Source organism: Xyrauchen texanus, chromosome 39 (assembly GCF_025860055.1).
Source record: "Xyrauchen texanus isolate HMW12.3.18 chromosome 39, RBS_HiC_50CHRs, whole genome shotgun sequence".
Taxonomy (NCBI): domain Eukaryota; kingdom Metazoa; phylum Chordata; class Actinopteri; order Cypriniformes; family Catostomidae; genus Xyrauchen; species Xyrauchen texanus.
Genome location: NC_068314.1, coordinates 15,201,898 through 15,225,005, shown reverse-complemented (window position 1 = coordinate 15,225,005; position 23,108 = coordinate 15,201,898). Strand labels below are relative to the sequence as shown.

Genomic DNA, 23,108 nt, shown 5'->3' with positions numbered 1-23,108 from the left:
GACTGCTATCTGTTATTTATAATGTCTTAGCAGGAAAAGGTAAAGAGGCCAGATATCAGTAAAACAGTTAAGCAGATTCACAATAAGCACCTTATGTGCCAATTGAGGTCATTGGTTACAGCAGTCCACAACATTAACCACTATAGTGTATGTCATGCAATTCAGACAGTCCTTAAAAATATTAATTTAATAATAATAATAATAATAATAATAATAATAACAACAAAAAGTATAAACAAATTCATTAAATTACTACCATTTAGAACGACTTAGACAGGCAGACAGAGACCATCAGCTCTTTATTGCCTCTCTGTGTTCATCAGAACAACTCACATGTTCACAAAGTGTTTTGAATTTAACTGAATGATCATCATGACTTGCAATTTTAAATCTCCGTTGGCTCAGGCGAGAAGGCGGCCACTCAAAGCACGTCCCCTTTAATAAAACCCTTGACGTCAGTAGGTGGGGACTCAGCGACTAACGCGCACGCGCCAAACACGGCGGGTAAAATGAAAGCTTTTAGCAACAAACGGACAGCCCTTAGCAACCATATAGCTTAATCAAACACGGGGTTAAACTGGCAAATAAATATGTTTTGTATTTTTTCTTTATTAGCATCATACATTAACTGGTAGTTTCATTTTTGTTTGGAAAATTTTATTCAAATCCTATGAAAGTGTATGCAACCTTACTGGAAATACTGTCTTAACAGTATTAGCTTGTTTTCATAAACAACTGTGAAGTCTCCATGGAATGAGCTTTAATTTATAGTAACGTTCCTATATTATTTGTATTCATTAGTTTAAAAGGATCAACGCTGAAAATGAGCTCTGTCTTGGTGAGTAGTGTATTGAAATATGATAACACAATAATGTTAAATTGGAGTCTTATCTAACTAAATTGTGTTCTTTGGATATCTTGAAGATTATATGTTCTATTAATCTTTTTTTCAGGTTGATCCAACACTTGAGAGGCATTTTAAGGGTCATAGAGATGCCATCACCAGTGTTGACTTCAACTGTAATGTGAAACAAATAGGTATTTTACTTTGCATGCATGATGTGTCTTTCAGTCCATCTTCCTGGTGATACATATTGTTTTGTATGTATTAAACCCCTGTAGTCGTCTATACATTTTCAGCTATTCATATGAGATATTAGATCATTTTATGTTGTCTTGGATTATAGTTAGTTTAGTAAACAAATGTACCTTAAATGATAGTTAAGGAAAATATTGATAGTCAATAGTTGGCCAGCAAACATTGGAAATTCATCAATACTATTTAAAAAACATTCCATGACAAACCTCATAAAGTTGATTGCATGCAGAGAGTGTGCAAAGCTGTAATCAAGCCCAAGAGTGATTTAATTTGAAAAAGCTAAAATATCTAATAATGTTTATTTGTTTAACATATTTTTGGGCACTGCATTATTCCCATACTTCTAGTTGGATTATTGTATAGATTTAATGATAATTTTTCCAGACATTTTCTTAGTCCTGGACATTTTCAGCCCTCCCAAGTTTCCACACTAGATTGTAAAATAGATTCCAGAATGTTCTCAACATGACTTCTGTATACTACCTTCAAGACTGGTTGGCTAACATTAAAAGTTCTTAGACCCCCTTGACATGCTCTCTTTAAAGTACAACAAAACAGCATTGTAAAGTTTTATTTGCGTGTTAATTTCAGCCACTGGCTCCATGGACTCGTGTGTTATGATCTGGAATATGAAGCCACAGATGAGGGCATACAGGTTTGTGGGACACAAGGATGCTGTGATGTCGGTTCAATTTTCTCCTTCTGGTCATCTTGTGGCCTCAGCATCCAGAGATAAGACGGTCCGGCTCTGGGTACCCAGTGTGTAAGTAATAAAGTCCCTATCTCTGAAAAGTTGTGAAACTTGCACTATGTTAGACTTGCTTTTAATGATCTTTAATGTCATTTGCATTACTGAATTTGCTCAAGTGATATATTTTATTCTAGTGGTTATGCGAACACAAATAAAATGTTATTTTTTTTAATTAGGCAAATTTATGCAAAGTACATATTCACATTTATCAAATCTGGTGCATGATTATATTTTTTAGGGGTTGACAACTGGCAGAAAGACCATTAGTTATGTCAAATCTGTCTGGATTTTATTTAAAGGTGCACTCAGTAAGTTAGCGGCATAGATGCAGCATCATGCAAAACAAAAGTTTTCAGTTAGTGAAGCCATTGTAGAAATGCGCTCTTCACTGTAAGTCATTGTAAATATATTCCACAAGCAAAAGTATCTGCTAATAAGGGGGTTACGGAGATAAAGTGAGCAGTATTTGGCTGCTTATGTGATCTCAAGATGTCGGTGCTCATGAGGCAACCAGTTTCATGTAAAATACAAATAAATAAAGCATTTTCTTTAAGCTACGGATATGACTGGAATCTTTATCTCATTTGAGTGTACTATTCATTTCTTAATATGTGAAAATTGTTTCATAAGGGAAACGTTTCTGAAATTGTTAAATGTTGACAGTGGGTGGCAGCAAAAACTAATTCATTGATAAACCTGTTCTATAGCCAAGTAGTTCCATATTGCCGAATGTTACAGAGACTTAACAAGGGTTTCAATCAGTTAAAATGTAGAGTTGAAATGGGAGAGATAGATTTTCATCCTCTGTAGGTTTTAACAAGTAAGATTTTTTTTGTTATGTGTATATGTCATGTTATGTCACATAGATTTGTGTTTTGTCACTTTCCATTTCCACAAATCTCTGTTTAATTTGTATAGATAATCTAGATATACATTTTTTACCATTCTGAGATTTTGGTGATACTGTTTATCAGTGCTAATATTGTTTATGAGCCAATTTCAGAAAGCAAACCCTCTGTTCTGCCAGTGACTAATGTTCCCATAAGTCTTTTCTCTCATTCAGAGAGATGCTTGATGTGGGTGTAGTGTGTACATAAATACTTACATAAGAAAGTTGATAATCATGCTGTCTTAAAGCGTGAGGGTGTCTGGCCATGCGTCGTTGGAGACACTGCTAGTCTATACCTGGGTAGACCAGTGTATTATTCTAGAGAGTTTTCAAACTTTTGAGGCCTTGGAATATGCATCGTCAAGTTTTGTATTTTCAGTTTAAAGAACCAATACTGTGTGAAAGAAATAGTAGCATGATACACTGTCTGGCTAAAACAGTTGCATAATCTAATATTTTGTTAGACCGCCTTTAGCTTTGATTACGTGCACATTCGTTATGCATTGTTTCAACAACCTTATGCAACGTCACATGATTTATTTCCATCTGGATTTGCATACATTTTTGGCTGAGATCTTGTATTGATGACGGGAGAGTTGAACCGGTGACAGGGACTAAAAATGGTTCAAGGAACGAAAACGAAAACAAAAAAGGAGCAAAATGTTTAGCCGAACGTAACCGAAAACCGGAACAACATGATTTTCAATTGTTTTGGAGTGAAAATTGTATTTTTAAATGCTAATAACCGATTATAACCATCAAATTTCTTTCCATTAAATTTTTTTCATGAAACAAAAGGCCAAAGGGTTTATCACAGTAAATTTTTGGAACTACACGACTTCATGTTGCCCAAAAAAATTATACATGCGCTTTGATCCTGAAGGAAACTGCTGCATCACAAATTTCTTTGCTTAATTGGCAATTGTGGATGTTGCGTTCTGTGAATGAAGACCTTTTTAACAACTTTGTATAAATACCACATATACATGAACGGTTAATCCAGATACAAGGAAAACATTATTAGAGATAAAAGCATATTTCTCAGTTGTTTCTCAAGTCCTCACTGAATCATTTTCAGATATGATGCAGTAATACAGATTTGATGCTGCCAGATTTTGACTCAGAAGCAGCTCTGAAATAAAAAAATATACTTAACTGTTAATTAACTTCTTGTTATGATTTCTTTGCTGATAAATACACCACACCGGAAATAATTTAATTGCTTTTTTAAGTGGCTTTTTGGGGGCTTGTTTTTCCAGACTGGTTTATTTGACGCTCTTCAGTTCTGGCAACACTGCAATTTGTATTTCACCCAGCCCTTAGCGCAGAGTACTATCATTTTAAAAAGAAAGTTATTAACTGTTCTTTTATTTTGTTCTAACCGGTTACCATTTGGAAAGGAGGCTGCAAAACTTTTGAACATTTCTTTTTTGTCCCTGCCAGGCCCATCACTTTGGAATAGGGTAAATCTGGACTTATCAGACCAAATTTCCTTTTTCCATTGCTACAAAGCCCAATCTTTATACTCCTTAGCAAATTTATGTTGTTTTTTTCAAATAGCCTCACTAACAAGTGGATTTCTTGTGGCCACATAGCTGTTTAGTCTCAATCCTGTAAGTTCTTGTTGCATTGTGCATGTTGAAATGCTCTTACTTTCACTATTAAATAGAGGTGTGAATTTTACTGTCAATTTTTTTACAATGTGACTTCACTAAGCGTTTTAGTGATCTCTGATCACGATCATTCAAGATTGTTTTCCAACCACATTTCTTCTGTGAAGCTGAGAGTTCTCCACTATACTTCCAGGTTTGAATGATGTGTATGACAGTTCTTAACCCAGTTCCATTGATTTCAGCAATCTCTTCTTTGCTTGATACAGGGTAATAGTTTGCCCCTTCTGAAACACAGTAACATTTCTTTCATGACCACGGGATACATCTTCTGACATGGTTGTAAAGAAATGAGAAGCTACACCTGCATCAGTTAGGTTTAAAAGAATTGTTGCAATCTGAAACATATTAATCACTGCAATAATGATCCAATCATAGGCTCTTAAGAATCTGCTTATTTAAATCCAAATGGCAAATGTATGTTTGGGCAGGCAGTGTATTATTAATGCAACATGTTTGAAAAATTAAATACAGTAAATGCTTTTATATTGTCATTATATTAAAGCCAAAATAAATTTATATTACATATCTGAATGCCCAAACCAGTAATAATTTTTTGAATACTTAACTCAGCAAAAAAATAAACTTTATTTCAGGACACTGAATATTAAAGATAATTTTGTAAATATTCAAATAACTTTACAGATCTTTATTGTAAAGGGTTTAAACAATGTTTTCCATGCTTGTTCAATGAACCATAAACAATTAATGATCATGCACGTGTGGAACATTCGTTAAGACACTAACAGCTTACAGACGGTAGACAATTAAGGTCACAGTTATAAAGCTTAGGACACTAAAGAGACCTTTCTACTGACTTGAAAAACACCAAAAGAAAGATACCCAGTGTCCCTGCTCATCTGCGTGAACGTTTCTTAGGCATGCTGCATGGAGGCATGAGGACTGCAGATGTGGCTAGGGAAATAAATTGCAATGTCCATACTGTGAGACACCTAAGAGAGCGCTACAGGGAGAACACGCCGCACGATTTGGGGTATCATTCAGTGCTCTGACCATCTGCAATAGGCTGAGAGAGGCTGGACCGAGGGCTTGTGGGTCTGTAAGGCAGGTACTTACCAGACATCACTGACAACAATGTCGCCTATTGGCACAAACCCACCTGTGGTCAGAACAGACAGGACTGGTAAAAGTGCTCTTCACTGACGAGTCACAGTTTTGTCTCCGTCATGGTCTAAGGTGGTGTGTCACAGCATCGTCAGACTGAGCTTGTTGTCATTGCGGGCAATCACATCACATCACTCATAAAAGAGACTTTTATTACCTGATTTTCATTTACATTCAATCATTTAACAGATGATCCATGTTTGCTTATATATTATGTTACATTAATGAAAGGCTAAAGGTATGACACCAACAGAATCAGCAGATGGAAAATGAATTTTTAAGATTTTTTTTGTTAAAAAGATGTGTATACAAGTTATGAATTTCTTATTTCAGGAAAGGGGAATCTACAGTATTCCGAGCCCATACTGGAACAGTCCGCAGTGTAACATTTTCTCCTGATGGCCAGACCCTTGTCACCTCTTCTGATGACAAAACCATCAAATTCTGGACCGTTCATCGGCAAAAGTTCCTCTTCTCCCTCAATCAGCACATCAACTGGGTCCGCTGTGCAAAGTATGTTATTTTCAGATACATTTGGGTCATGGAAAACCTGAAATTATCAGGGAATGTTCAATTTGTGATTTCTAGGCCGGAAAAAGTCATGGACATTCTAAAAGTCATATTTTTATATTGAATATAAATATTTGAATGTACAGTTTTTAGTCATAATCTGCTCTGAAGTATAGCATTGGGAAGATGTTTGCTCTTTGAGCACTTCCTGTCTTGAACAGCATTCTTATTAGATAACAGAACAAACTTTTTTTTTCTTATCTTAATGAATACACTAAAACTATATCAGTTTTTTTCATCATTTACTCACAAGCATAGCATACCATGGCACATTGTCTGATTGAACTGTTGCAAAAAAGATGTTTTTAGGACAAGTAGTCAATGATGGGGAAGTTTTATTTCATGTGTAGTTTTACCATCCTGTAGGTTTTCACCTGATGGGCAGTTGATCGTTTCTGCCAGCGATGATAAAACAGTGAAGCTGTGGGACAAGAACAGCAGAGAGTGCATTCATTCATTCTATGAGCACGGAGGGTAACTGACCGACATAGCTACACACAAGATATATTGGTGTACTAAATCTGGATAATCATAACAGGGAAACATTTTGCTGTTATTTTCAGATATGTGAATTATGCTGACTTTCACCCAAGCGGCACCTGTATCGCAGCTGCTAGTACAGACAACACAGTGAAAGTCTGGGACATTCGCACCCACAAACTCCTGCAACACTATCAAGGTGAGAATCACTTTCACTGTAAATCTAAAAGCTTCAGAATATGGCAGTGTCATTCCTACAATTCAGTGAAATTTCGGCTTTGAAACTTTTGAAAAATAAAACATACGTTTACAAGTATCTTTATGTTTCATCACTATAGGGACATGCTAATGATTTTATTATTCATACTGGTCAAGCTAATTGACAAAACAAAACAGATTGTAGATGTTGAGTTAAATGGGCAGGGTCAGGGTGGAAAATAACTGCGTGAAGAATTACACGGTAATTTTCAATTTCAGTTGATATATTAGCCACTACATGGTCTATGAATGACTACATGGTCTATGAATGATATCTAGCAAACATATTCGTAAACATACCGGTATATTGATGATTTTATTTCTGTTAACATAAATATATTGAAATTAAAAAATTACATTAATTTCCCATATATCTTTCCCATTACGAGGTGGACATGTTTTACTTGGCTACATATGACTAACACCACAAAATAAAGAAAATCAAATAAATCAAAAGAGTTACAAACTTCAAATAACACAAAATAGTTTTGCTGAATGAATGATGTCCACCTCCATTGTGTGATGTCATTTCACGACATATGACATAACAGGGTGGACCATAAATCAAGGAACACACAAAAAACTCTTATCAGTGTTCAAATGACAAACTGACCTTAAATGAATACATGTTAGTGAGAAAATGTAATACTAAACTCTTAATTAATTGGGGGAGGAAAAAAATAGAAATCCAATGATTTAGCGTTCATTTTTGTCAAAGATTTTTGACGTGATGCTCTGGGGGACATGAGGAAATGACATGTGTTTAAAAATAAATGTTTAAGCCCACAGCAGTGTGTAACATTATAAATTGTCTTAATTCTTTTCATCAAGCCTATTAAAATTGTAATCAGGAAAAATTAAACAATGTAAATAATACCACAACTTGTAATGGGGACTTGTCACAGAATTGTAGGGATGGCCCGGCTATTTAACATATGCTAGATGATTCAATCCCTTATTAGCGATACTGTGTCCACTGGGTCTTCCTGAGATATCTGACCTTGACTGAAAAATTAAAAGCCAGTATTTACAAGTGCTTAGAGACTTTCAAAACATGTGTATCAGCAAAGTAGGCATTTATCCACATCTATCAAGATGAAAATATCTTGGAGAGCTTTAATGTGGAAGGGTAACATTTATTTATGTATTTGTACATGCACCCCATCCCACTGCATCTCTCGCTGCCACCTTCTAGTGTTCTAGTGTGGAATTACATTCCAATTGAGAAGGCTTGTTATAAAAAATAAATATCTCCTTTAGTGGCAGGGTTACATATAAATAACCCATTGGTCCATTGGTGAACTTGGTGGTTCATCATGAAAATATGGGAAAATCTTTTTGACAGCTGCATACCTGTTACTGCTTAAAGAAGTGAGACCCAGGTAGATTCAATTGTTGTTGCAACTGTTGGAATGAAGGGAAATACTTATCAATGAAAGGCCTTTTTAAAGTTCAAATTCTTTTATGACATATTCAGTCTGATAGAGAGGGAGGAATTGAATGCTTCACAGTCTGTGGTCCTAGAATCGAGCATGCATGCCATTTGACGTGTCTCAAACAACTAGGTGCATTTCATTCAGAAGCGATCATCAAATAGTGAATTTTCTTTATCAAACATGATGGAATGTTTTAGAGTGGGACAACGGAACCAATACCACTTACAATCACATAATTAATCAAATCCATTGCTGATACTTACTGATGTTGATGTCACTTTCATGGCCACCAATTTTAGGTTTAGCAAAGGTGGGATGGAAAGGTTTCAAATGTTATAATATACTGTGTGTCAAAACCTCAAAATAAAATTAATTCAAGGTCATTTTTATTTTAGTTTTGGAGTTATGTAAATGTATTAGTTTAGTTTTAGTTTTTCCAGTTGTTAGTTTGTAATTTTATTTGAGTTAATGAAGATGTTTTCATTTAGTTTTAGTTTTTGTTAATAATAATTAGACTTCCGTATAGTATCTATGACCTATAACGTTTAGAATAGCTAATCAGATTTCACGTAATAAACAAAGTGACTTATTTCAGCAAAAATGTTTCTGCTTGGCAGATTACTCAGTAGATTATTATAATACTAATTTGTGATAGGGCTTTAAGGATAGATTTTACGTTTGGGTGATGAGGTCAAACACAAGGCCATGGCGTGTTGTTATTGGCTGACGTTCAGCCCAGGACCTGGTCAATGATGAGGCCAGATGCAAACCTGTTTTGTATGACATGCACAATAAGACCATATAGAGACATTTGTTAAGGAAGTAAATTGAGTCAGTATTGGAGAACAGAAGTAAATATTAACATACTAGGTGAAAATTGTATGTCTATTTGCTTTGAAACATAATAGTACATATCTCATCAACATGGTGCACAATTTGGGGTATCTTTCATGTCTGAAGCACAAAAAACACAAGTTACATGCCAACGTTTTATACTAGGGGTTAGAGGTTCATTCAAATGTCCAAACCTAAGTATAAGCAATAGTTTTTTTAGCCTTAGCAACCAGTGCTCATAATTTTTTTATATGGGTAGAGTAATAGTTTGACTTTCTACCGATCTAATGTGCAACAAAATTGAATGCCAATGTTTTAACTTTTGACTTGTGCAATGTTAATTTTTAGGTTTTATTAAATACTTTCAACTTTGCTTTCAGAGTGAAATATTTGTTTTTATAGATTTGTTGGTGGCAAAAAAAAAAACTGTATATATAAATAAATACACATTAATATGTGTTTTAATAAAGTATGTGCTAGTTAATATATACAGTATGTTAGTAAAACATAGTTGTTAGTTTTGAACCTTGTGCACCATAATATTAGACTGGAAAATAATCTGAATGCATATACAGTACATATGATTTATAGGTATGGATATTTGACAACAAATAGTTTTGGAAAGTTGACATGTCCTGTGGTGTGACATGCTATTCTACTATATATCTAAAAGTATTTTAAACAGCATTTTGCTCATTCTTTTATAATTATGTATACTGCTTCTGTAATCTCATATTAATCGAGACACTATATAGAACATTTGTACTGTTTACAGTTTATGTGTAACACGGCAGGACCATTTAAAATGAACAAGTGAAGACAAAAAAAAGTTATTAAAAATAGTGAAAAACATAAAAGAAATGGTGACCACCAGTCAAAGCTTCTAAAACACAGTCTTTCCTTTGTCAACTCTTATCTAATTAAATCTTGTAATTCCTACAGTCTTCTGCTGGGGGGCGTTTTATGCTTGCTGTTGAATGTTCATTCATGTGGGTGACGCCATTTGAAGTGCAATGTGTCCTAAGAGATTTCGTCTACTTGACTGATAGAGATTTAGGCTCACCCATTTTATAGCCTCTGCTAAGGGCTGTTTTGTAATACACATGTACAAGAACAGAAAAAAAGAGAGAGACTGTATCTGTATGGCACTAGACTTGTTTCAGAATATTGTTTATTACCATAATGCCTTAGAGACTTGCTTTTGCTACTGGACAATGACAGTGGATTGTGGCTCACTTCAAAGTTAAAAAAGGACCCAAAAGTGTCATAAAAGTAGATCATGCGACTCCTGAAGCTAATGTCTTCTGTCTTCTGAAGGCTTATGTAGGTTTAAGTGAGAAACAGCCTGACATTTAAGTCATTTTTCTGTAAATATCTTGATGTCTGTTGCACATTGAGCTTTGTGAGAAAAGCTTGTTCTCAGTGGCTCACGTTCACACAAGAACTCCTCATTGTTTAGCATTAAAAGTATTTATTTAAAATAAACATCACTCTTTTGATATCTAATACAAGGACATTAACACATTTTGAATTGTGACTTAAATGTCCAAAGTCTTGGGGCCATTGTATGTTAAATATTATACTGATTAACTAAAAGTAAAAAGCCTGTGATTGGGTGTGTGTGTTCTCAGGGTCAATGTGAAAGTATTGGTGTTGCATAGATAGGGTGGGGTAAGCTGTGTGACTGTATCTATAGTGTGTAAAGTTTCTGTGTGGGCTGTTTCAGTTCATAGCGCAGTTGTGAATGAACTCTCCTTCCATTCATCTGGAAACTACCTAATCACTGCCTCCAACGACTCCACCCTCAAGATCCTTGACTTACTGGAAGGACGACTGCTGTACACACTGCACGGTCATCAGGTAACACGCTGCATGCAGACACGTATCCGTTGTGCATCAGGCAATATCAAAATCATCAAGCTTGCTGCTCCAAAACCAATTGACCCTTCATTAAGCTCCACTTATTTTACAGCATTTTACAGGACTTATCCAAATATATGGTGACTTAGGAACAGTTCTGTTCACTTACACTAATGTTATTAGTTGTATTCAATATCAAATGAGGTTATTTTACTTTTCAATTGAACATGACGGTGAAAACGGGCAGTTTAGGCAGAACTAAAAAAGCAAGACACCGTGCAAAAATATAACAGAACATGTCTCGTGATGCATTTTTAGTTGAAAATCTTTTTAAGTTGACAGTCGATATTTTCTTGATGACTGAAGCCAGTGCCACACTATCAGACTCCAAACATCTCTATTTTGGCCAGGGGTGTCACACATGCAAACAGTTTTGCTGACATCTCGACTCTTCAGTCGGAGGTATGATACACTTGCCGATACAAAATGGTGGAGTGGTGAAAAATATACCAACTCACACGCTCCGATTCCCTGTCACGTGGAGCTTGCCAAAATAACAACACGGGTTTGACGTGAGCATAAACAATTGTAATAGAGTGATTTAGACCTGGTTTTCAGACCTGTAGCTTGCTCCGTTTGTTCCAAAACAGGGGCTAAAACACTGTTGCACTTTCTTCTTGGTTTGGTTACACAGTATTTTAAAACGGACCAAATGGTACTACTTCCGTTGTAGTTATTATTATCCATCATTAGTTGCTTTTGCATTATTTCTGCATTGAAAAGTACCTGTTCTGATCACAGATCTCTCTCTCTCTCTCTCCCTATCGTGCCTGTACACTTGCACACACATACAAACAGAATGGTTACAGTGTAACCAAATTTTTATCTGTCAAAAAGTTGCAGACACAGTTCTACCTGTGTCTGTTCTGCCACGAGCCACAAGAGAGGTGATGAAGGTGTGAAGATAGTCCTATATCTCATAAAGCCACCAACAGGATTCCAGACTAAAGAAAATTATTAAGGAGCCATTGGCTTCTAAACTGAAACATTTAGGAGCCAAATGGCTGTTTTAGTTGCCACATCACCGAATTGCTTGATTTTAGATTGTTGTTCAAAAACAAGATAGAAAGCCAAAGAAAAGACAGCTGATAACTCATTAATCGGGAGTTAAATATTTATATACTGTATAGTTGAGTGCACAAATTTGCATTCCCATTTTGTTTGCATTCCTCTTTTCCCAGATTACCAGTCCAGCTCTGGCTGTGACAAAGAAAGTCAAAGAGGGGGAGGGGCAGGGGCTCGTGTGGTCTTGCAGAATTACAACTTAAATGCAGATGTCAGGCACACGTTTAATTGAGAATTTATGCCAAGAGCCAAATTGACATAAACTAAAATATACATTAGAAAATTTTGAAATTTCTTGCAAAAAGGGCACTTATCTTGTGAAAGAGGGCGGGTGCTTGAGCACCGCTTGGGATCTGTCTGTGCACATTACTGCCTGCCTGAGTTTTGTCGACAGTCGGAGGTGTCCCAAAATTTGACAGAGGTGCCTGCCTCATAATTCTCTATGCAGGAATAACCCTATATATATAATATATATACAGTGAGGAAAATAAGTATTTGAACACCCTGCTATTTTGCAAGTTCTCCCACTTCGAAATCATGGAGGGGTCTGAAACTGTCATCGTAGGTGCATGTCCACTGTGAGAGACATAATCTAAAAAAAAATCCAGAAATCACAATGTATGATTTTTTAACTATATATTTGTATGATACAGCTGCAAATAAGTATTTGAACACCTGAGAAAATCAATGTTAATATTTGATACAGTAGCCTTTGTTTGCAATTACAGAGGTCAAACGTTTCCTGTAGTTTTTCACCAGGTTTGCACACACTGCAGGAGGGATTTTGGCCCACTCCTCCACACAGATCTTCTCTAGATCAATAAGGTTTCTGGGCTGTCGCTGAGAAACACGGAGTTTGAGCTCCCTCCAAAGATTCTCTATTGGGTTTAGGTCTGGAGACTGGCTAGGCCACGCCAGAACCTTGATATGCTTCTTACAGAGCCACTCCTTGGTTATCCTGGCTGTGTGCTTCGGGTCATTGTCATGTTGGAAGACCCAGCCTCGACCCATCTTCAATGCTCTAACTGAGGGAAGGAGGTTGTTCCCCAAAATCTCGCAATACATGGCCCCGGTCATCCTCTCCTTAATACAGTGCAGTCAGCCCTGTCCCATGTGCAGAAAAACACCCCAAAGCATGATGCTACCACCCCCATGCTTCACAGTAGGGATGGTGTTCTTGGGATGGTACTCATCATTCTTCTTCCTCCAAACACGGTTAGTGGAATTATGACCAAAAAGTTCTATTTTGGTCTCATCTGACCACATGACTTTCTCCCAGGACTCCTCTGGATCATCCAAATGGTCATTGGCAAACTTAAGACGGGCCTTGACATGTGCTGGTTTAAGCAGGGGAACCTTCCGTGCCATGCATGATTTCCAACCATGACGTCTTAGTGTATTACCAACAGTAACCTTGGAAACGGTGGTCCCAGCTCTTTTCAGGTCATTGACCAGCTCCTCCCGTGTAGTTCTGGGCTGATTTCTCACCTTTCTTAGGATCATTGAGACCCCACGAGGTGAGATCTTGCATGGAGCCCCAGTCCGAGGGAGATTGACAGTCATGTTTAGCTTCTTCCATTTTCTAATGATTGCTCCAACAGTGGACCTTTTTTCACCAAGCTGCTTGGCAATTTCCCGTAGCCCTTTCCAGCCTTGTGGAGGTGTACAATTTTGTCTCTAGTGTCTTTGGACAGCTCTTTGGTCTTGGCCATGTTAGTAGTTGGATTCTTACTGATTGTATGGGGTGGACAGGTGTCTTTATGCAGCTAACGACCTCAAACAGGTGCATCTAATTTAGGATAATAAATGGAGTGGAGGTGGACATTTTAAAGGCAGACTAACAGGTCTTTGAGGGTCAGAATTCTAGCTGATAGACAGGTGTTCAAATACTTATTTGCAGCTGTATCATACAAATAAATAGTTAAAAAATCATACATTGTGATTTCTGGATTTTTTTTTTTAGATTATGTCTCTCACAGTGGACATGCACCTACGATGACAATTTCAGACCCCTCCATGATTTCCAAGTGGGAGAACTTGCAAAATAGCAGGGTGTTCAAATACTTATTTTCCTCACTGTATATATATACAGGTGAAACTCGAAAAATTAGAATATCGTGCAAAAGTTCATTAATTTCAGTAATTCAACTTAAAAGGTGAAACTAATATATTATATAGACTCATTACAAGCAAAGTAAGATATTTCAAGCCTTTATTTGATATAATTTTGATGATTATGGCTTACAGCTTATGAAAACCCCAAATTCAGAATCTCAGAAAATTAGAATATTGTGAAAAGGTTCAGTATTGTAGGCTCAAAGTGTCACACTCTAATCAGCTAAACACCTACAAAGGGTTCCTGAGCCTTTAAATGGTCTCTCAGTATGGTTCAGTTGAATTCACAATCATGGGGAAGACTGCTGACCTGACAGTTGTGCAGAAAACCATCATTGACACCCTCCACAAGGAGGGAAAGCCTCAAAAGGTAATTGCAAAAGAAGTTGGATGTTCTCAAAGTGCTGTATCAAAGCACATTAATAGAAAGTTAAGTGAAGGGAAAAGTGTGGAAGAAAAAGGTGCACAAGCAGCAGGGATGACCGTAGCCTGGAGAGGATTGTCAGGAAAAGGCCATTCAAATGTATGGGGGAGCTTCACAAGGAGTGGACTGAGGCTGGAGTTACTGCATCAAGAGCCACCACACACGGGTCCTGGACATGGGCTTCAAATGTCAAACGTCTTACCTGGGCTAAAGAAAAAAAGAACTGGTCTGTTGCTCAGTGGTCCAAAGTCCTCTTTTCTGATGAGAGCAAATTTTGCATCTCATTTGGAAACCAAGGTCCCAGAGTCTGGAGGAAGAATGGAGAGGCACACAATCCAAGATGCTTGAAGTCCAGTGTGAAGTTTCCACAGTCTGTGTTGGTTTGGGGAGCCATGTCATCAGCTGGTGTTGGTCCACTGTGCTTTATTAAGTCCAGAGTCAACGCAGCCGTCTACCGGGACATTTTAGAGCACTTCATGCTTCCTTCAGCAGACAAGCTTTATGGAGATGCTGACTTCATTTTCCAGCAGGACTTGGCACCTGCCCACACTGCCAAAAGTACCAAAACCTGGTTCAATGACCATGGTATTACTGTGCTTGATTGGCCAGCAAACTCGCTTGACCTGAACCCCATAGAGAATCTATGGGGCATTGCCAAGAGAAAGATGAGAGACATGAGACCAAACAATGCAGAAGAGCTGAAGGCCGCTATTGAAGCATCTTGGACTTCCATAACACCTCAGCAGTGCCACAGGCTGATAGCATCCATGCCACGCCGCATTGAGGCAGTAATTAATGCAAAGGGGCCCAAACCAAGTACTGAGTACATATGCATGATTATACTTTTCAGAGGGCCGACATTTCTGTATTTAAAATCCTTTTTTTAATTGATTTCATGTAATATTCTAATTTTCTGAGATTCTGAATTTGGGGTTTTCATAAGCTGTAAGCCATAATCATCAAAATTATATCAAATAAAGGCTTGAAATATCTTACTTGGCTTGTAATGAGTCTATATAATATATTAGTTTCACCTTTTAAGTTGAATTACTGAAATTATTGAACTTTTGCACGATATTCTAATTTTTCGAGTTTCACCTGTATATAACCAAGCTCTTGTCGGGTGATTCATTATATAGATCTGGTTCAAAAGAGTCATTTGTTCACGATTCGGACATCATGGCTCACGCTGTGTTTGTTGTTGCGTGCAGCCAGCGAGTTCATATCATCAACAGAAAGGGGGAAAAGAAACACGAGACTAGTGCTCTAAAGATGTTTTTATAACTCACAAAATATATGACGAAAATGCATATGAAAGCACACATCCCGACTCTTGCCAATTGCGATTAGATTTTATCTTATTGTAAACCGTAAACAGTGCATGTCAGAGCACAAACCAAGCCATGAAGTCCAAGGAAATGTCTGTAGCCCTCAGAGATAGGATTGTATCGATGCACAGATCTGGGGAAGGGTTCAGATGTCTGTAGCATTGAAGGTTCCAATGAGCACAGTGGCCTCCATCATCCTTAAATGGAATAAGTTTGGATCCACCAGGACTCTTCCTAGAGCTGGCACCCGGCCAAACTGAGCTATCGGGAGAGAAGGGCCTTAGTCAGGGAGGTGATCAAGAACCCTATGGTCACTCTGACTGTGCTCCAGCGTTTCTCTGTGGAGGAGAACCTTCCAGAAGAACAACGATCTCTGCAGCACTCCAATCAAGCCTGTATGGTAGAATGGCTAGACGGGAGCCACTCCTCAGTAAAAGGCACATGACAGCCTGCCTGGAGTTTGCCAAAAGACACCTGAAGGACTCTCAGTCCATGATAAACAAAATTCTCTGGTCTGATGAAACAAAGCTTGAACTCTTTGGCCTGAATGGCAAGCGTCATGTCTGGAGGAAACCAGGCCACGCTCATCACCTGGGCAATACCATCCCTACAGTGAAGCATTGTGGTGGCAGCATCATGCTGTGTGGATGTTTTTCTGCAGCAGGAACTGGGAGACTAGTGAGCCTCGAGGGAAAGATGAATGCGGCAATGCACAGAGACATCCTTGATGAAAACCTGCTTCAGAGCGCTGGACCTCAGACTTGGGTGAAGGTTCATCTTCCAACAGGACAACGACCCCAAGCACACAGCCAATATAACAAAGGAGTGGCTACGGGACAACTCTGTGAATGTCCTTGAGTGGCCCAGCCAGAGCCCAGACTTGAACCCAATTGAACATCTCTGGGTAGATCTGATGGAGCTTGAGAGGTCCTGCAAAGAAGAATGGGAGAAACTGCCCATAAATTGGTGTGCCAAGCTTGTAGCATCATACACAAAAAGACTTGAGGCTTTAATTGGTGCCAAAGGTGCTTCAACAAAGTATTGAGCAAAGGCTGTGAATACTTTTGATTTTTTTCGTTTTTTATTTTTAATACATTTGCAAAGATTTCAAACAAACTTCTTTCACGTTGTCATTATGGGGAATTGTTTGTAGAATTTTGAGGAAAATAATGAATTTAATCCATTTTGGAATAAGGCTGTATCATAACAAAATGTGGAAAAAGGGAAGCGCTGTGAATACTTTCTGGATGCACTATCATGTTTTGATTATTAATTACAGTGACAAGCTTCTCTGTCCAAGTGGTCTCGGACCAATTGTTTTGGTGCAAATCTGAGTGCGATTGTGTGTTTATATATGCCTATACAAACCGAACCAAGGGAGAAAACGCTCCAGGTTCTGAAATAAATGCTGCAAACGAGCCAGGTGTGAAAACACCCTTTGGAAGCAATTCATGGACTAACTTTACCTTGTGAAATTGCGTGATTGTGTATTTATCCCCTGGAGGCTTTCCATAGAATGTGCATGTCCATAGCTTTCAGTGAGTAAAGAAATTGCATTCAGTGAAAACAGACTGTTGTTACAATGCTTTCTTATGTAATTTTAGTATAGGAAAAAAAGGCAGGAAAACACTTGTTGACAGAATCACTTTGTATTACAGTCAGCATTTGTGATGATATGATTTATCAAATGATTGTGATTTAAAATGTTCATATCAGCTTGACGTCTTGTCAATTCTGTAGTTTAAGTAGCTGATTGGTCACTTGAAGAGAACAATCTCGCCTCGTCGAAAGAATAATTTTTTCAAGCAAGCCTGATGTTTTTTCAGTTTTTAAAGCCACTAATGCAGCAGGGAGTCCCAACAGTCAAGTGATTTAAAGTGATCAATCGCCCTCCGTCTCAACAGCGATTGTGTTAATGATGCTCACACCTAAAAATCAATGGAAAATCAGCTAGTGTGGCGCTGTAGAACTTTGGGTATATCAATCCTGTACTAAGTGTATTAAATCTGACCGCCTACCCACTGATCATGAGTCATGTAATGCTGTACAAACCCAAAGCTTCTTGGTTAGTGTAACAGTAGCATTACAGAGTGTACTAAACACCTGCTATCATCAGTGGGAGTGGGATGAGTTGTGAATAACCTGCAAGTCTTGAAGCATTAAATGACTGCAGTAGTACATGAAATAAGGAAAGCTATAATTGGTCGGCCACTCTCATCCCTTATAATTAGATACGAAGGACTTTACTAGCTAGTTAGTAGGTAAAGTATTTTTATTTTCTTTTTTTTATATAGAGCTGTCAGTTAAAATGTGCAATGGGCAGGTCAGTGGCATGTCCACACATAATTACATTCATAAAGTGAGAGAAAAATATTTGTTATTATTGGTCATTTCTGTGTTTACATGTTCCATTTTGATGCCATTTGAGAAAAATATTCTTGTATTTTTGTGTGAAATGAGACAAGTGTACAGTGCTCTGTGCATGTGTCAAGCGCAAGGAAGTGTAAATAAGATTTTGTCATGAACATGCCAAGGAGACTGCTGTTGTCAAGATTTGTAGTGTTATATTTACAAATACAAAGTTATATTTTGGTCCCCATTGACTTGCTTTGAGTACATTTACATAGGCAGTGTTAAGCTTGATCTCTCTGTCCAATATACATGACACCATGTGCAATCAAATAGCTGAAGAAATTATGTCAGCTGAATAAGCGATGCAGACATTTTCCAGCTGACCTGGAAAGTCTGCTAACTAGCTTCTCAAAAGCGAGACAAACAACAGGCACAAGAACATGGAAAACTTGACAGCCATGTGCATGTCTTATATTATTTACTTGCTGATTTTGGTGCAGATCAGATATCCGTTATCCATTGTGCTTATGATGATGTGTGAAGACAGACCACACTATTTGCTCCTGGTTTGTTCTATCTTAATGAGCTCTGCTTTGCTTCATTTAGAGATTATCCTTATGAACTCTGTTTAAAGCATAATAATGTCATGGATTAATAGACGATTAAGAAAATATATGGTGTGTCTAAATCTTAGTATTTAAAGTTTGTTGTCTGCATACTTAAAATGGTTCTTTTATTTTTTTTACCTGTCATTTACTTCAGGCAGCATATTCAATAAATATAATGCTTTCTGCCTCATTCTATGAATGGAATCCACATGAGATGATTAAAATAAGCTGATAACCAGTCGATGATAATTGAAAGCAAGGTTTATGCAGTAGATTATGTGACATTTGTAATTTTACATTCTGCATTGATGGCACTAATGCTAATGCTCACCTTGTATTTGATGATGAAATATGATGGATGACATAAATTTACATGTATGATATGAGTGCTACTATGGCAGACAGATAAGAAGATTAGTCAATGGGCAGAATACAGACAAAATAATTTTAATTTGAGGCTCATCAACGTGTCACAGTTGTAAATTGTGTACAGACTAATGATCCAGCTAAAAATTTAAATTTCTATCATTCGCCATGTGTCTTTGTATTCCAAGCCTCTGAAGGGCACTTTGAAGGAAGAAGAATCATGTTGGCCGCTAATGACAGAATTTCCAATAAAAATGACTTATAATGTGAGCCCGTTATTTTTGAGCCCCACACCTTTCAGCCCTCAAAAGCCCTCACACTGGACAAAACAAACTCGCTTTTCAGCGCAATCGCAAATGTTCATGGGAACAGCAGTCTCGGAGTGTGTGCATTGCTCTCGCTCTCCTTCACTGGCATGTGTCTCGCTCTTAAATCCATCTCCAACTGGCACTGCAGTGACAAACAGCTGTTAGAAACAATCACTGCTTGGCGAAGATCCTTACCATTCTCACCTCCTGATCTTGCTCTCCATTCACAAGCCGGGGCTCAACCACACCCCTACCACCACAGGAATATAGAGATTATCACTTCTGAATGAAACAAACCCTCTGTTGTTGTTGTTGTTACATTTCTCTGCTTTGTTTTGTGTTTGACATCTGGGTTAAATACATGTCGTGCGGCATGTCTATACGCATATTTTGGACCGACTGGACGGATGCAAGCTACAATTGCATTATCCAGGTCTGTTAGTTTGATTTCTCAAAAAAACAGACTGTTAAAATTTCAGTCAGACAAACACATCTACATTACATTTTTTGTGCATGTAAACACACCCATTGTATGGATCTAAACTCATCATACAACTATGAAAATATCTGTGCATGTGTTTTCTGCAGAAGATAGAAAGTCAGACAAGTGTGATATGGTGTAAGGGAGTGTAAATTATGGGAATTACTATTTTTATATTATGCATCAAAGTATGCGTTAAAATGTTCCTTTTTAAATAGATGCATTTAAATCAATATGCTATCACTTCTCAATCAAATTTGAGAGAATCCCATGGTTTTGTAAAGAAGGCTTTCTTCACTTTATATACAGTACTATATATTCTCACACTTATAAGCAGTGCTGTCTGAGCAGTGTCCATCTACATTTTCTCCTCCATCCTCCTACTCATATTGTTAACTTTTGATGGTTGCTGTACATCTGGTGATGAAGAGCTCATTAATTGAAGCCACCAATCTGCAGTGAGGAAGATCTGCTTTGACATTTCTTCCCTTGCCAAATGATTCATGACCTGACCAAACATGAGCTAGATTAGCAGTGTCGCCGGGGTGGCTGACCCTCTGTGACAACAAGGCAATTTCAACATGGCAAAATATTCATGGTCAACAAGCCAATTTCATATATTAAAATCAAGGTTGTTGCTGACATTTTTGAGTGGTGAAATATGTGGTAAAACTTAGTGCCCTTTTACAATTAATATCTCAAATAGTACTAGTACCATACGTTTCAATTACCAGGCACCTGCAGTGGCCCAGAAAAATACAATATTACCCCAATAAAAGCTGTTTAATTTGACATGGAACTGGTCGCCCCCTCATTGGCGCTGCCTTGTTAACAGCACATGACACTGTGTCATGCAGCTGACTGAGTTACTACCAGTATTAATGACAATAATAATATGATTACTTTTGTGTGGAAATACAGTTATGCCCAGTAAAGCGGCCAGTATGAACAATTATGACATACATATTATTCAAATATGAAAAGAGAGTGCTCTGAAGACAAAATTCTCCATATTTCTTAAGGCAAAAGACAAAGAAAAAATGAGCTGAGGATTTCAAACTAACTTAGATTACATAATTATAGGCATAAGCAAATTAATTGACATCATCTCTTATAAGTACAGAGATCTGATTGTTGAACAGTACAGAAAACTGTAGAAATCTTGACGTTCTGTTTAACTACGTGAATGCAATCATTCAAAAGATTATATTTTTAAAACACTAAGTGAAGTTGGTAATCAGAAACGAGTCAGATGGGTGAGTCTTCTCTTTAGATAAACTAGTGTCACATTCCTCTGACTTAGTCACATGATTCTCAAAACTACAAACAATCCCTGCAATGACATCATTAGACAGAATGCAACATTTCTCCCAAGGATGAGAACCTCATTGGGACACAGGCCTTATCAGCTGGAACAAAATAGAAAACTACATCTAAATGCAACAGAAATGTTAGGCAGAAATATACTTTTAGTGATGAATGCTAAAAAGGTATTTATGTCAGTAATTAAATGACCAATAAAACTCTTACCTCAGTTCAGTTACCATTCTCTCTGCCCACATTCTCGGCCACATTCTCTGGCCAGAAATCTCACATGATGCACTCTCCATGTGAGCCACATCCACCATTGTGTGCACTCCTTCTCTCCTTACACACACACACACACCTCTACCCTCCTCTCATGTATTATAGGCTTATCTGTTACCACATCTAATTACTGACTAGTTTGTAGTTGGAAGTCAGAATTTATCAACTGTATTGTATTTATTATTAATTGCCAATGCTCAGACATAAAAGTACAAATAAACAAAACAAGCAAACCATAATCAATCAATCAATCAGTTTTATTTCTATAACACATTTAAAAACCATGTTGAGCAAAGTGCTTCACATTATAGCATAAACAGATCATATACATACAGAATGTAGAAAATACAATAACAGATAATAAAATAAGCAACCCACATTAAGCACAGTTAAAAGCAAGTGAAAAAAGGTGACTCTTCAAATAAGATTTAAAACATTGACTGATGTACCAGACCTGATATGTAGTGGTAGGCTATTCCAAAGCCGTGGAGCTGCCACTGAAAAGGCCAGATCTCTTTTTGACTTAAGACGGGACTTGGGGATCGTTAAAAGTAAACTCTTTGAAGACCTTAGTAGTCTAGAAGGCATGTGATGCTGAAGGAAATCCATAATATAGAGATCCATATATAGGTGGCTCAGTGGTTAAGGCTCTGGGTTTCTGACCAGAAGGTCGGGGGTTCAAGCCCCAACACCGCCAAGACACCACTGTTGGTCCTTGAGTAAGGCATTTGACCCTATCTGCTCCAGGGGCCGTATCGTGGCTGACCCTGCACTCTGATATGTGAAAAAAACAACTCTGACTACAGAATTGATGTGTTTATCAAGTTTTAAATCTGGGTCAAAAATGACTAAATCATTAATCATGCATTTGGTAGAGCCAAGTGGACCAAACACCGTCACTTCACTTTTTGATTCATTTAGGTGAAGAAAATACATTTTCATCCACTTTTTTTATATCATTTATGCAGCAGATAAGGGAATCTAATGCAGAGTTGACCCCAGGCTTTAAAGGAAGATAAAGCTGGGTATCGTCAGCATATCAGTGATTTTGTGCTTTTGACAGATTTGGCCCAAAGGAAGCATGTATAGAGAAAATAAGACTGGGCCCAAGAGTGAGCCTTGAGGAACCCCACAGGTAATGGGAGCCAGGGAGGATGAGAAGTCCTCTAGTTCAACAGAAAATGTCATATCTTTAAGATAAGAGGAGAACCATTTAAGAGCAGTCCCCCATATTCCTGCCCACTGTCTTAAGCATATGTCAAGCTACCTGAATCAACAGCCAGCAGCAGGTCATAAAAACGTTTTAGAGTGCAGACTCTGTGCTGTGTTGTGCTCTAAACCCTGATTGAAATGTATAAAAAAATGTTTTTTCATTTATAAACGGAGAGAGTTGATGGAAAACAACTTTCTCTAAAATGTTTGATAGAAAAGGCAGATTTGAG

General features: G+C 37.5%; 1 protein-coding gene across 1 annotated transcript in view; it reads left to right on the top strand.

Moving 5' to 3' along the window:
• Positions 1–504: 504 nt before the first annotated feature.
• The window catches only part of poc1a (POC1 centriolar protein A), a 105,585-nt gene continuing 82,981 nt past the window's right edge, over positions 505–23,108 (top strand). The window contains exons 1-7 of the mRNA XM_052110896.1: positions 505–838; positions 954–1,038; positions 1,691–1,862; positions 5,868–6,047; positions 6,471–6,578; positions 6,668–6,783; positions 10,839–10,972. Of these exons, the coding sequence (XP_051966856.1) occupies positions 824–838; positions 954–1,038; positions 1,691–1,862; positions 5,868–6,047; positions 6,471–6,578; positions 6,668–6,783; positions 10,839–10,972 (810 nt within the window). The 5' untranslated portion in view covers positions 505–823. The remainder of the gene's footprint in view (positions 839–953; positions 1,039–1,690; positions 1,863–5,867; positions 6,048–6,470; positions 6,579–6,667; positions 6,784–10,838; positions 10,973–23,108) is intronic.